Source organism: Sipha flava, unplaced genomic scaffold (assembly GCF_003268045.1).
Source record: "Sipha flava isolate LNK unplaced genomic scaffold, YSA_version1 226_pilon_pilon, whole genome shotgun sequence".
NCBI classification, from domain to species: domain Eukaryota; kingdom Metazoa; phylum Arthropoda; class Insecta; order Hemiptera; family Aphididae; genus Sipha; species Sipha flava.
The window spans coordinates 606,913-623,168 of record NW_020272861.1 but is presented as its reverse complement, the minus strand read 5'-3'; the positions used below and the strand labels follow the sequence as shown (position 1 = coordinate 623,168).

Genomic DNA, 16,256 nt, shown 5'->3' with positions numbered 1-16,256 from the left:
ATAAATAACTAAAGGAAAAAAAAATTAATAATACTTTTATATTAATAGCGTAGTAGACACCTATAATAGTGTATTGATTTCAATGATAATCGACGTGGTAATAAGTTGGAAATCAGTGTCACTATGACCGAATGAGTTAACGAGTTAATAATAGACATAATTAATTACAACGTATTTAAAATTATTCCAATTACTGTTATTTAAATTAAATTTTTTTCTATAAAGTTTGTAATCGTTCGTTGTCGAGCAATAAAAAAAAAAAAAAAACTATAATTGATATAATTGATGTACAGTTGTTCATAATGAGCTTTATGCGTTTGAATATGCATCGTGCGTGACGGCCAATGAGGCACAACGTATCACAGGTAGGTTTAATATAATTTTAGTGAAAAATTAATATAATTTATGATTCTGAATATTATTCAACCTGGCCCACAGGGTTAAGCGAGAACCGCACGTAAAGACGAATCCGTGATAAAACTTTGAATTACTCAATAAACACGCGACTGCATAACGTAGTTTTGCGCACGACCAAAGTTCTTCGAGTCTCGTATCAAGTGACGTTAACGCGGTTATTTCAAAATCTTTTGATGATCGGTTAATTATACAAACCGGGTCCGGGTCTTAAACCGTTTGCGTTGATGTCGTAGAGCTTGCGTAATATCAATTATCGGCACAAAGCCGTTTCGCAACCCAAGGAATAATTCCTTGTCAAATTATTTGAATTTACTAGTCTTTGTTTTTTTTCTTTTAAAAGTTTTTGTAAGTTTATTCTATTTTTGTATACGCAATACAATCGTTTTCGATTAAAAACATGTTTAGCAGTTTTATTACCTCCGTCGACACTTTTGTGTTAGGCGGAAACGAAGGAACCGTACCCTTCACCAGGGATGGCTAACAGGTCGATCGTGACTCCCTTCAATATATTATTTCCATTTTTCCCAGAAAACAAAGAGTGATGTGATTCATTTGTGATTCTGGGATGGTCAAATAAATATAGGTATTGATGTTCACCATTAAGGGAAGGGAGGACTATTGAGTTTTCGTTTACAAATGTGTATATTAAGACATAATTGGTAAAGTGTACACATTCGTTTTGGGACGGTGCAATTAATTTCAACTAGGTAAATCCACCTCCTATTTCGAATAAGAGTGAAAATAATAGACCGAAAAAGTATTTGAGCCATAATTTGAGCACCAAAGTTACCAGGCTTTTGTAAATTAATAAGTTAATAATAAACAATTAATTTAACTTAATAGTAATAAAGGAATTAACACAATCTTAATTCTCATATTTAAGAAGTTAACACTATGCTATAAAATTGTTTTTTAGTAATTAAAAAAAAAAAAAATTTTTATCTTAAACACGTCTCAAACGCTTAAATAAGACATTTTGAATATTTAATAAAAAACCTAAGAAACGATATTTTAAGTATTATTGGTATCATTTTTCATTACATTTTAACAATTTCTTCATCGAATTATTAAATTCTTTTGATTTCAGTAATTTCGTTATAATACATCAAATAGGAACCAGTACCTGTTTGTTATATAATATTGTTAACTATTATTCATTGTCTAAACAAATTCAAGTTCTAATCAAAATTAATTATTTATAGTATTGTTAGTTTTTTCAGCGTTTTAAAATATGACGAATTAATTGTAGTTGAACGTAATTTAACGGAAGCTGATAAACGAAAGACAAATAATAATATTAGACCGTCCGTGCGATGATCCTAGATAATATTCTGTTTGCATTAATCTGTTATGATAAGTTTTTGTAAATTTTTTTGAAACTCATTGCTACATTAAATAAAGCCTCTTAATAATATCATTGTTATAATATATATTTGAATAACCTTGATTCGTATTATAAAGTGCACCATACAGTCTACATATAAATACATGTATATATAAAGGTGCTATTGTTGTTAGCGTTCAGCCATATTATTTAGAAACTTGTAATTGTTAACATTGTTCATGCGTTGACTTCGGTGGAGTAATCTAATTATTAAATAAACAATTCGTACAGCTTAATTGTTTTATAATGGTTTGAATCTGCAGAAAATAATATAAAACAGAATAGTACCTAACATTTCGTTTTAAAAGTATGCATTAAAGAAGGCTTTTCAAACACAGTGCCCTTGGTTACCGATATAAATGGACAATTAATTATACAGTCAAATTAATAAACAGAAGATTGGAGAAATTTGAATTTCGTGATATAACTATGATCTCTTATTGTTATTATATTGTTATATCGTTCGTATAAACAATTCATTTGATTTGTTTGTAATTTAATAACCCTTATTTAGTCTAGTTAGGTCCCAGTGTTTTTCAAACAGTACAATAGTTGGGTCCCAGTATTTTTCAGGTAGTACAGTAGTTGGGTCCCACGATTTTACAAGTACTACTCTAGTTGGGTTCATAAAAAATAAAATTTTACTTGCCATTTTCGCAGACTTAGGGTTATCAGTTACCTATAAATTAGAACACAGGTATGATTTTTTTTTTAAAAGTTTCTAATACATGGTATATAATTATCAATTATCAATCGAAAGTTAGAATACTGGTGTATGGTAAAATTATTAATTAATTAATAATAAAATTATTAGAAAATTTAAAAATTTACACAATTGGTAAAAATTTAAATGGTAGAGCTTTTACGAACTCTATTAATTTTTTAACATTATCAAATCTATAAATACTTGTAAGTAACAGGTTTTATTGTCGTAGTGGTCGGACCGAACTAGTATGTTATGGAATCTATAGTCACACCGCACTCGTAAGTTATTGTTTTTATAATCGAATCCAATAAGTTGTTTATCTTTATCATAAATATTATCTGGGACCCTACTCGGATGCGTCCATTTAATAATAATAAATTTAATTGTACCTGTTGTGTTGATCATGAATTAAATTAAAAGGAAAAAAGAACGTAAAATTGAAATACACTTGTGGTTATGTTCTAATGTTATGACAAGTTGTTGAAAATTCGTATAAGAAAAGTCGAAAAATATTACCGATCCAAATGAAAAACCATTTAAACGATAAAATACCAATAACGGATATTGTTTCCGAAACGAGACTTTGGTTTTAGGAGAGAGAAAAAAGACGGGTTTTAAATTTAAGCGAAAACTGCGGATAATACGTAGTGGCTGACAGTGTAATTGTAAGACTTGTAAAATTTCAGTGAAAAATATGATTATCATTGGGCGAATACATATCAACTGACAACCTGCTGCCGCTGCTGCGGTGCGAACCGTGATGTCTAGTCGCGGACCAACGCGGTACTCGATCACGAACAACAAAATATGAGACAACACTTAATAACATTTTAATGGCATGTTTCAGTGAGTTTAAAGGGCGAAACGCGTTTCGTAATAATATATCCGGTTGAAAATCATATCGTGAAACGTATTTCGATTTGTTTATCGTAATATTGGCACCGGCGATGCGTATTAATCATCCGCAATTGGTTTGATTGTTTTCGTTCGGAAAATATTGCGCGCAATACCCACGCGAACCAAGGGGATGAGGTGGGTGAAGAAGTGCGTGGAGGGGAACGATGAGAAACTTTTGGAAGAAGTCGAACCGGGGACGAAGTCTGATACGAGTGGACAAGAGAGGGACGTGGTGGTGGCGGCCGAGATGACGTGCGAACAGCCACGCCGTGGCCCCCCGCCATATCCCTACCGGAAGGGAGATAAGGACAACGCGACCAATCGTACGTAGTAGGGATCACGCGGTTCCCTATCGGCTGCAATAGGTATTTAAAATTGCGACGAACGCATCGGAAATCAGTCAGATTCCTGTAGGATCAGCGCAATCAGTGCAGGTACTGCTCTTTCGAACACTACGAGTTAGTTGACCGTTCGTGTTTCACTCGCGTTTTTACGTTATTTTTCAACTTCTCCGCAGTACGCCCGTCTCACGAATACTTGTTCGTCGCCGACCGCTAACAAATAACAAACGGTTTAACCACTCCATCGTCCGACTCCGTTTGTCCGTTCGTCGTTTAATGATAATAACGCTCTGTTCATCCGAACCCGTCCGATCATGTTGAAGGCCAGCAGTATGAGCAAACAGATGAAGTCGATGGACGACTGCGGTCGGTCCATGTCCTTCAAGGCACTGAAGGCCGCGTTCTCGTTGGATACGTCGCCGATGAGCCAGGAAGCGGCTGCGATTGCGGAACGCGAGCTCCGCGAGACTCCGGAACAGGTGCAAAAGTCATTGGCCGAGCTTCGCCAGTTGCTCAAAGGTACGTCCGAGTTGCTGTTACCGTGTAAACCGTGTTGGAAAAAGATTTTCCAAACTCGAAATGCGAGAGAAAACAATAAGGTTCGGCCAGTGTCACTTCGTGTGGCTGTGTGTGACTTTGTTGTAGTTCTTCGCTCCGAGTTAATTCGAACGATTCACATTCGACGCGCTGATTTGGAATTTTATTATGTTTTCGATCGTTTCTCCTCTCTCTATCTGATATTCCGCACTCGCCGGTCGATTTTCGTGAGAAAAATCAGGAAAAAATTAAATAAAACTGTTCCGCGTTCAATGTGGATACGTTTATTTAATAAGTATCTCATTCGTTTCCTAATAGTATTACGCTAATAATTATTCCTTATGCGTTTAACTCGAAATATCGTCCATAACTTTTTATACGTGTTTGCCTACATCGGGCGACCCGTGATTTGATAAGTCAACAGTTTTTTCCCCTATACGTGATAATACCGAATCAATAACACTTTAAGACACGCCAAATTATTTATTAAACCCGCCGCAGTGCCATTTCATTATAGGTACACGTCATATTCGTATAAAAGTTATTATTAATAATAATTTAATTTTTCAGTTTTGACGGGGAAATGACCGAACGAATTAACATTTACAGTTACAGCACACGCACACAACGCGTTTTGACATTTGACGCTTTTATTTTATGAAACTGTCCGAATTTTTAGTCCTGACCGCACACGATTATCCATTATGTATTTATAAACGTTATTTTGAGTTACGTCAACATCATTATTTCTTTTCAATTAGATTGGTTTCAGAACAGCAACCAATATATTTTCGAATACAAATTAAAAATTTTTCTTAGAGTAAAAAAAAGTGTCTCCGCTCATGAAGGGGCAGCCAAAACGTATGAACATAATCCAATAAACCCCTCTCTAAATAAATTCAATTTTATAACTTTCGCTTTTATTCTAACACACTCGTATGACCATATGCTATAATACGTTTCTATTATAATATTCCAAGCGTTCGAAAATATTATCAATCAATATTTTAGCCGATAGATCATAATTAAAAAAAATAAACTTAATTAACCTCGGTTGGGATTCAATAATAGTACATACGGTAGTAACGTTTTCGTTTTCGATACCCTTTATTGTAAATCAATTGGTATTGATATTGATATAACGATTAAATATCACAAAAAAAAATTAAAAAAAAAACAGAGACGGCGGCAGGTCAATTGATCATCCTGTAGGTACATTTAATTCTATAGCAATTATTATATTTATTATTTTTTTATCTCTCCGTTACACAGGTGTAGTTTACTAAACAAAATAATCTTACTTAATTATGTTTAATATGATAAATTTGAATTCTTCATTGACGTGCTTCTAAGACGATTTCAATGTTTCGTATTTAATATTGGTATATTTTATTGATATAATATGCTACGAAAGGTGGTTAAGTAATCATTTTTTTCGTAGCATCATTATTTTCGAAGGACACAACAACACCGTCGGATAAACAATTTACTTGTTATTTTATTTGAATTTTTTCAAGAGAACAAAACAAAATTTCGTTGTTTTTTAAAAACTCTTCGTTCATCCTTGATATCGATGATAACCAGTACATTATTAGGTCCACGTTATCGAAGCGTGCACAATCTATCGAAATCCTAACTGATTATTGCGCCTCAGATCTCCGGATATACTGATCGCATACTAACTAATAATCTTTTCAATATATAAAAGTTATACATACAGTACATACAGTAGTTACTGTTACAGTATATATTACAGTGTATTTCAGTACATATCGCGGCAACGGTATGGAATTTACTACATGTATCTACTGGTATGTCGCGAAGTGTGTCGGCTGAGTCGACTTCTACTGTACCTTAGGTGTTTAGATGTATCCCTTAGGTCGTACACACTAGTTATAACCTCGCATCACGGCGTTGTTGTCCACCCCGAAGTGGCCGCAAAAACATTGGTCCGTCGACCTTTTCCACCCGTTATCAAACACGTAATTCATTAGGCGATATCGATTTTTCACGCTTTTAATCAACTTTGTACAACGCTACTGATGTAGTTATCATTGTTGTTTGTTCACGCGCAACGTCAGGCTGAAGACGTCCCTTAGCCACCCCGTTCGGTCAGCTTACGATACTCACTCCGTCCGAGCAGTTCGCGCACACGTCGTACTTACAACTCGCGCGCGCACGGGTTGCTGATTTTGTATATATCATTTTTTTCATTTTTTTTTTTTTTTTTTCCAGAAAACGATACGTTGACGTACAAGGACACTGACGAGTATTTGATGATATTCCTGAGACCGAACAAATTCTACGCCCAGAGCGCATACGATTTGGTAAGCAGACTGTTTCCTTAACGATACCCCAGCCAGAATAGTGTCTACAACCGAAACCGCGTTTTCACCACTGTTGATTTTCCTCTTACACGAAACCGAATACATTGCACTGTAATGGCACCTCTTCACCACTACCTCACACCGTTACAGAATACTGTGTTATGTGACACGACCACTGTGATAAGCGCAACAGTACGCATGGGCTCATTTAACGTTCACTTACTGCGTAGATCCGTAAATGTTAATTGATCGTTCTTCCAATAATTCTTTGTTTATTCAATACACCGACTAGATAATGTTATGTGTTACAAGTTTAACATCCATTTTATAAAATATGATACGGCCCGGTTCACTGTACACGTACAACGATCAATGTGTCGTAAGGTTTTTATTCTAAAAGTTCCGATAAGTTTGTTTACGTTCGTTTGATCGATTCTCACGGTATATATATTGAAAAGAAGTCAACACGAAGTGCCGATAACGAAAAAAAGGTATTATTATTATTCAGGAAATCGGTTTAGCTTTTTATTTTAATTTTTTTTTTTCTGTACCATCTGTATAATATTTTATGTATACGGAACGAAGAAGAAAAACAATCGGTTTCTTTCGAGAACACATGCGTTATTAGATTTTGGCTGGTAAAAAGGCGAGACAATAATAATTTATACTATTATTTTCACTAATCGGCTGTAGCGATTTCTGTTTACCCGACAAAATGCTTTTGCCGTGGTTAGAACGTCGAACGCGTTTTCATCGAAATCCTTCCGTAAATTATATTTTTCTCACGGTCATATTTATTTATTGCTTTGTGTAAAATCTCCAAGAGCTTACTCACAATTTTCGTTCGCGTTGTTACTTCGATCAAGCCTTTACCCGCACACGATAATGTTTTATATGTCCGTCGAAGCAGTCGAACAATAGTACGCACTGTTTTTAATATTATATTATTGTTCATCACTATTTACAATTACGTTAATAGGCTAGAATTATTAGTAATTAATTAACAATAATTAATTGTAATCGTAATCAAACACCAATAACAGTTATAATAATAATTTTTCTTATAATAATTACCATTGTATAGCTTTAACGTTACTAACAAAGGCAATAAATAAATAAAAACAATAACTAATAATAATTACCGCTATACGATTGAACGGTGCTCTTCAAAGAATTGATTGTAGTAGACAAATTGAGGCTGTTCAGTATGATACTGATTGTATGGTGTATACATATACAGTGACTAGCCACAAGATAACAGTAATCGCTATGTTGGTTTAATTAGATCGTGTAACCGTGATGGTAGTAATATTTTCGATTGAATTATTGTCTCGGACAAATTTTTGAATGTTTGAATTTTTGAATGAACGGCATGAACGGTGAAATAACTCAACCAAAATCGAACCAATTACTAACGTGTCCGTATCAAATCCGTTTGGAAAACTTTTTTCAGTTTACGTTCCGCGACGGTATCGTAGACGATTTTCTCTCGCGAAAATATTCATCGTGCTTGAACGAAAACTACGATCGCATCATTATAATATTACACTCGCGGTGGTCTGTGTTCTAGATGGTCCGCTTGGCTACGTTCAAGGCGAAAAATCAAAAAATTGTTGGCAACCCGTTGCCGACCGAGGAGAAGAAACTGTTCACCGACAACAGTGTCGTCAACGTGCTCGTAGACCGGGACCACAAGAACAGAAGAATCTTGATCTTGAGCATGGGATGTGAGTGTATATTATGATTTTTGTACCAATAAATAATATTAACCGGTAACCGTTTAATTGAAATACGGTTTGACGCAAACTTATGCTCCGGCCAAATAGTTTTTCCCTTAACTTTTGCAATGTGTTAGACGCAAACGACGCAGCATAATCGCAACAGTCGAACAACAGAATAATTATACCACAGTTTACCGTTGTAGCGCTTTTCGCACGTGTTATACGCTAGGGTTTCGATAAATTAACGTAAAAAAAAAAAAAAAAAAACACCGGCTCATTTAAATACTTCGCAGTTGCATAACTTTAATCTATTCAATTAACCAGAAAAATGAAAACGTTTTGTGCCGTCGCCGACGATTGCTAATAATAATTGTTTCTGATTTATATTTAATTAGAACACTCTCCGACCTGGCGGGCGTTTGCGATAATATTCTGTAAGCGTTTCCAACAAGTGTTGTGTTATACGATTTACCGACTCGTACGAGTGCAATTAAACAAGGAAAAGGTCAGCGCGTGTACGAATGTAGAAAAAAAAGAACTATTATTATTTTTTATTAAAACCATTGTCCGATGAAATGGTACGTACCGTAGTATACCCATTTCGTTCTATTCAATGTAGTAGTCCCGATTGAAAAATACGTTTCGTAGGTACGTGTGCGCGTACGCCATGATACTTAATATTCGTTGTCACATACATTTCCGTCGGAAATTTGAGCTCCACATACTAAATAATAATTTTTCAATCGTTAAATATCTCCGCAACACAATAATATTGCACGCGCGCTACGGAAGCTTCAGTACTAGAATATATATATGTGTAGTGCAAAGGCCGGAATGGGTGTTATTGTTACTCGATTTGTGAACAATCGGTGCAATAACGGTTTCGGTTGAAAGATCCTCACACTCGACGTAGGAAGTCGAAGTCGAAGGATTCGTGGTTTTCACTCGTAATCAGGGTCGGGGAACGCGCATCGTTAAACCGTCAACTTAACATTGTCACGCGTTAAAATCACCACGTAAATGTTCATCGTCGGTCGACGTAATCGATTTCGAACATGTTTCCAGCGGCCTGGGACCCGAAGCGTATGACCAGCGAGGAGCTGTTCAAAGTGCTCTATATGATCCAAGTCGCTTCTCTGGTGGAAGAAGAGACTCAAGTGCGCGGCGTAGTCATAATCATCGACTTCCACGGTCTTTCCACCAAACAGGTCATGGCCATGTCACCGTCGTTCGCCATGACATTACTTCTGTACATTCAAGTAAGTTCAAGTAACGCGAAAATTAGCAACCCGAATTCACAAAGATAACGCACGTGATAACGACAGGTCATTATAATGGTATCATAGAATATCATCGTATTATAGAGATTATTATTATCATACTTATCGCCATAAAATACGTTTGTAACTTTGGACTTACTCGTACATTTTTATTATTATTGATGTTTCGCCCTTGACATTATTGCACCATGGCGGTCTTTGTGTGCACATCACACGAACGCAGTATCAATATCCGAGTACATTAATGTTTACAGAGTGTCACGTGTGAATTGGCGTGTGTTGTACCTCACCGAGGGATTCTTCGGCAGCTATTATGTTAAAAACGGATTAGGTTTTTTGATTTTCTTTTCCCTCGACTGAGATGTGTTATCGTAAAAACATTGTTCCCATCAACAAATGTTTGCGGGGATAGTCTTACTTAGGAGGACGTTATGTACCTGAAACCGGTTCAAAGTACAGTAGTGAAATGAAATGATGATCAAACGATAGACCCGACCGATGGAATATATTTCTTTGAGATTAAAACTAATGCATTTACTCACGTGGCATAATATCACGAATGCGTTAAGAGTCAACTCTTATTCGAAAAATCAACGATAAATTTGTAATCGCGCAAAACCGATTAAAAATCAATAAGCGACCGCGCGAGATAAATAATCAAATTCGCACAAATAGTGGCGACTTATCGCTGCAATACGCCTTTGCACGCACAACGTACAACATAACGCACATCGTGTAAAAAAATGCTTACGTCTCGGCCTGGTCGTGTCCGCGTGCCTTTCGCCCGTTACGACGGCGACGGTGTTTTTATTTTTATTTATTTATTTTTTTAATAATCCTTTCACTGCACGCAGGAATCCATGCCGTTACGCTTGAAGGAAGTGCACATCGTCCGTCAGCCGTTCCTGTTCAACATGGTGTGGCCAATGTTCAAGCAGTTCGTGGGTGACAAGCTCAAGAACCGCGTGAGTAACCCAGCAGTGGTCGCCATACGTGTACGGTTTCATTCTGGCAGCGGGTCAACCCCCCCCCTCCCCGTGACCGGGAAACTGAAATAAAGTCAAATCCCGCGAAAGAATATTCCTCGAAGAAATTTTGAATGTTAGAAAACTAGTCATAATCGGTACTCTTCTGATAAATATACCCGAGGAACATACGCTTAGCAGAACGTTTCCAAACCTTGTGTTGATGGGTGAGCGGTTGGGTGGGTAGGCGATTAGGTGACTGGTCGTACGTTTGAACATCATGAGCGCCCGCAAGGGAGGGCAAATGGGCCATTGCCTCTACTGGGAATTTTTGTTTCAAAACCATTGTTAATTTAAAATACCACACATATCAATTATAACATAATTTTATTGAGATCCATTTATGAATTTTAGTAAAATGTATTATATTTTTAGATAATCTTGAATGTATTTATTAGTTTACAATGTTTGTACATGACTGCATATCGCTTAAAACTATAAACTCTCCTGAGTACCGATTTCTGTGATATTTTATTTTGTTCTCATCTATTTTTAGATACACGTTGTTTTGGCCCTTAAAATTTTAATCTTGTCCCGGGTGGGATCTTATCCCGCAGGCGCGCTTGGTGAACATAGGTTTCGGCACCGGTACGCGCGCGGCAACGTCATGGCGTGGTGTTCGATTTGATCGAACGTCACGCCGTCCGTCCGTCCCTGACCCGTCCCTCACCGGGTAGGTACCGCGCGCCGAAGACCCGTTTCAGCAACGCGTTCTTGTTGCAGTTGTTCTTCCACGGCACCAAGATGTCGTCCCTGCACAAGCACTTGGACGTGAACACGCTGCCCGAGGACTACGGTGGCAAGAAGCCCAAGTTGAACTACTCGAGCGCCGACTGGTATCCCGTGATGAGTGACCTCCAGAATCACATCGCCGGTAAGTGGTGCACGGCCGCGCGCGGACCCCGTCCCTTCAATGATTCCTATCTGTGTTTTCAGATTGGAACACGTACGGGTTGAAGACGAAAAACTAACGCACGCGTCGAAAACACAGCTCATTAAATCCGTTCCGCACGAGTTTATTTGGAGCTCATCGAACAATAAACGATGGTAATAGTAATATCACGCAAATACGTAACCGATTATTCGAGTATCGATAGTTGCACGCACATAATACACTGTTCTGGATTTAATGAGTCTTTTATTATTTTTTTTAATAGAACAAATACAACATATTATACTATATAAAATCAAATATTACTATTATTGTTATTGTTATTATTATAATTATTATTGTTGTACCGGTGTAATTTCAGTGTAAGCCGTTTTAGGAAAACGACAATTATTGTTCCGACCCGTCGTAGCGCTCGATGCGTTGTTCGTGTAAAACCCTATGCTAACCACCCGAACACGCTGCGGTCGTAGTTAGCAATATTTATCGTACAAATAGCTAAAAACGATTTCACGTACAGGTAAACAATACGAACGGTTAGTCGTCGTTTGATTGTATCACTTGTAACAAACTTATTCGGTTTTTACACGCGGCACGGTAGAACGAAAATATTAAATTTAATGATTAGTCATCAAATTTACGGGAAAATATCACTTTCGGTTTTTAAAGATATTTGAAATTGCGTCTCAACGTCTCGGTATCGCCTAAATGTTTTATACCTATTTATTTTTTTTGTTTTATTATATTATTGTTTTATTTTTTTAACTACACTATCTCATTTATGTACACATATGTTACCTATAATTGTTTTATAGAATTATAATTTTTAAGTTGTATTTTATACCCACTTTGTTTATAGTTTTAGAAACAAATTATAATTACTCTACATGATATGAAAACAGTTTTTTTTAATTTTTTTTACATATTCATTTATATTTCGAGCACATACTCGTTTTACCATCAAATTTATACCACAGCAATGTCCGTACAGTTTTGTAGATCAAAAATGTGTTTTTATATTCCGAAATAAAAATCAGTTTATGATCAAATCGAACGTACACCTACGTGTACACATGAACACGTTTAAGTCATTTAAACATCAAATGAAATTTTGACACGCACACGTGTTGGAACCGTCTTTTATGTCTTTTAATGTAGAACGAAATTCCACCGACTGCACTGTTGGCGTTTGTCAACCATCGGTGATACGAGAAAACTGACGGTTTTCTAACACCGACAACAGTCGTTGGTGAAACAATAACATACGATTTAACCCGTGCGGTTTCTAAAAAAACGCGGTAAAACGGAATAATCGTACGAATGTTGGTCCTCACGCGAATAAAAAAGCAACTGATATACGTCCATTCCTATACGAACAAAATGCATAAAAAACATATACTTCTTTTTTACTGGACTACCACTTAAAATTGATAACAGGTAATCGGTGTGGTTGACATTTTTCTGATGTTGAGTTTCATAGAAAAACTAAGTCTTATCCTATTTTCAATTGAACATCGAATTCCTATACATCGAGTACACGGCTATACAAACAACTCATTATTAATTTGTACAGTTCAGGAAGTGACGCATTTGATTTCGTCACTGCGCAGGAAATTGCATCCCTGTATTTTTGTTCGCGTAGAACTTGCGTACCGGTCCATTTATTTCCTGTCGAGACTGACGTACCGGTGTACTTTCGTTCTTGCCGGAGCTTACGTACGTGATATTCTACTCGTTACGTTTTACGGCGTGGGAATTTGTTGGACTCCGAACCATCACCTCTGTCGTCCGACGCGTCGTGAGGGTCAAAAGGGATTTTCCGTGGTGTACTGCGGTGCGTACGACAGAACATGCACGGTTCGCGAGAAACGGTGAAAAAAATCATGGTAATTAGTGGCGACGGGAAGTTTATTTTCTAACGAAGCAGTTACTTGTATCGAGTACCCATCCCAAGTCAAAAATTACAATTCAAAGTAATTGCAAGTACATAAATATTAAAATTAACCGCTCCAAACAAAATAATATAGAGTAATAGTTTATGTCAAATGTGCAAATTATGTATTAAACTTTTCTGTCTAATCTACCCATCCAATTTTACCAGTGAAGTAGCTGCTTGAATAAAATCCACATCGCGTTGCCACTGTTACCGAATCGTCACGTCGATGGAACATTACCGTAACGCGTACAACGAGCAATATTGTATTTTTTAATCATGTAATTTCAAAATCTGTTGACAACAGTAAATGGAAATGCCAAACTAAATACGGGTACCATCCGTTCGTCTGTTACAGAACACCGCGATCGCTTCTTAGCGAATTAGAAAAAACTCACGCTCGTTTCCATAACGTAACTTGACGAATTTCAGATTATATTTCGATACTGATCGACGTGGACGGCTGTTTGGTAACTCACGACCACGTACCGAACGTTTGCGATGACCTTACAAGTTAAAAATATCTATACGAAAATGACGACCAGGTTTTGAACTTTGAATTATTTTTATTCAATTAAACATATACAATCAATAATGTTGTATGTTTCATATTATATTGCATGATATGTATATATTATACACGAATCAAGTACATCATACGAGATTTACAGATAAGATTCACCATGTACTGCGAACCGAACTAATTAAATTGAAATATTCTACGGAAATAAAATAATCAGTGAAACTATAATTGCTGTGATCTATAGTTATGCGAACATTAGCTTTATAAGTTTGAGATGAAGTTAAACAAAAAAAAAAAAATAAAATAAAATAATAAATAAATAAATAAATAACGGAAAAGAGTGAGAAACGATAAAAATGTCAACACTTAAATTATAGCAATCACATTGTCTGATACTATGTACTTCGAACAGGTTGAAATCGCGCAAAACTTATAGAAATGAAAATGCACTCAACGTTTATCTATACCAGTGGTTCTCAACCAGTGTGCCGCGGCACACTGCTGTGCCGCGGGATCGACTAGGTGTGCCGTGAAAAATGTCTGATATTTGAAAATACCGACTGATGAAACTATGACAGTTAAATGTCAATTCATTTTGCAGATACATATGTAGGTAAACTGTATGGTTTTAACCCAACTGGATATCTTAGCATTTAGCCAAAATTGTTGTTGTTGTCAAGTGCATGAGTGTGCCGCGAAAACTTGTGATGTATAATGGTGTGCCGTGAACAAAAAAAGGTTGAGGACCACTGATCTATACTGATCGCAATAATGATCGCGTACGCGATCGGAAGTTTGTAAGAAATACGCGATTAACGATTTCGGGAACTTATTGATATATGAATAAAATATACATTCACTCTTCAAAGAATATATAAAAAAAAAAATGTACAGTTGATAGACGTCGACAAAGGAATATTTTTTATAGTTCCATTAATTGCCTAATAATTAATTTCTTGGTTCACATCGAACCACATTAACATTTTTAAAATAATTTTGGTAATTATTATGAAAATCATATGGTAAGAAAAATCCGTGAGGATAGGAAATTATAACCCCCCCACTCGTCTCACCATCGTAGATATCAGGGCGGACTTTGAAGTAGTCCTAACAGTGAGTGCCATTCGACTTCGATCGTCATCGCTCGAATGGCGGTACATCAAAGGAAATTAGTCAAAAGTTTGTTAATATTCTTACGGGTATTTTTGTTGATTTTGTACGACGAAAAGTGGTCGACCGCGCGCCACTGCTCCTGTTGATATTAGAATATACAATAACGTTGAGTAGTTACTCGGAAAAACACCATCCATTTGCTTTTGCCGTCCGCGTGTTATTCAGTTGTTAATCGACCCGAATATTTTTAAAACAATTTAATTCATGCGTTAAGTGCGAAGCGGTCGGGTGAATTAGTTTTTATTTCATAATAATATGAGATCCAAACATAAAATAATTTAAAACAACAAAACGACAAAAAGAAAGAACAAACATTGTTAATTGCTAAAGCATAATATTAATTAATTGAGAAATATATATTACTTACATCTTTCAAGTTGGAGAGGTAACGCGAAAGTTTAGCTTTCGACCACGAAGAAAAAAAAACTGTAAATGTTAGTATTGAACTAACCTAAGACTCAAAACGGGCATAAACTTGGAGAGTATTCTTAACGCGAAATAATTGAGTAGTGCGTTTAATTTTAGCAATTAGTATCGAATAAAAATGGTTTACTATGAATACTTTGATAGTCATTGGGCCCCAGAATTACCTTATCATCGGGACCCAAAGATCCTAGTTGCGTCGCTGGAATGATATTGTGTACACCGATAAAATGAATCGGTTATTGATTTTTTATTCGGCGCGTGAACACGAGAATCAAAAAAAAAAATAAAAAAAAAAATCGCCCGAGCCATATTATATTGAGAACCGTGGTCTAGCAGGCAAGCGGATGGTACGGCAAAACGATTTTCGTCAACCATTTTGTTCCGCGTAAATGCACCGTAATCCTTCGAATTATTTAAATCCTTACAAATGTGCATATCATTCAATGCAACGCTAAAAATCGGACGGCGTCGAACGACCATGCTCAACTCAACGTTCCACGTATTGGCGTCAATATTATCGTACACTTAAGCAAATACGATAACACATAAAGTGTAATAGTAAGCACTCACTATTTCCGTACTAACTTCTTCCATATTAGATTTTAAGATATAGAAGAAGTTAATAAATCGTGAACCAAATTGTCTGTCCAAATTTGATTTGAACGATAGATATGACG

The 16,256-nt window shown here is 36.2% G+C and overlaps 1 protein-coding gene across 1 annotated transcript; it reads left to right on the top strand.

The window, feature by feature from the left end:
- Positions 1-3,795: 3,795 nt before the first annotated feature.
- Positions 3,796-12,277, top strand: LOC112683446 (alpha-tocopherol transfer protein-like). The gene is made up of 7 exons (XM_025554497.1): positions 3,796-4,264; positions 6,518-6,609; positions 8,180-8,336; positions 9,396-9,589; positions 10,465-10,575; positions 11,359-11,509; positions 11,572-12,277. The coding sequence occupies exons 1-7, from the start codon at positions 4,060-4,062 to the stop codon at positions 11,604-11,606; spliced, it is 945 nt and encodes a 314-aa protein (XP_025410282.1). The 5' UTR covers positions 3,796-4,059; the 3' UTR covers positions 11,607-12,277.
- The last annotated feature ends 3,979 nt before the right edge of the window (positions 12,278-16,256 follow it).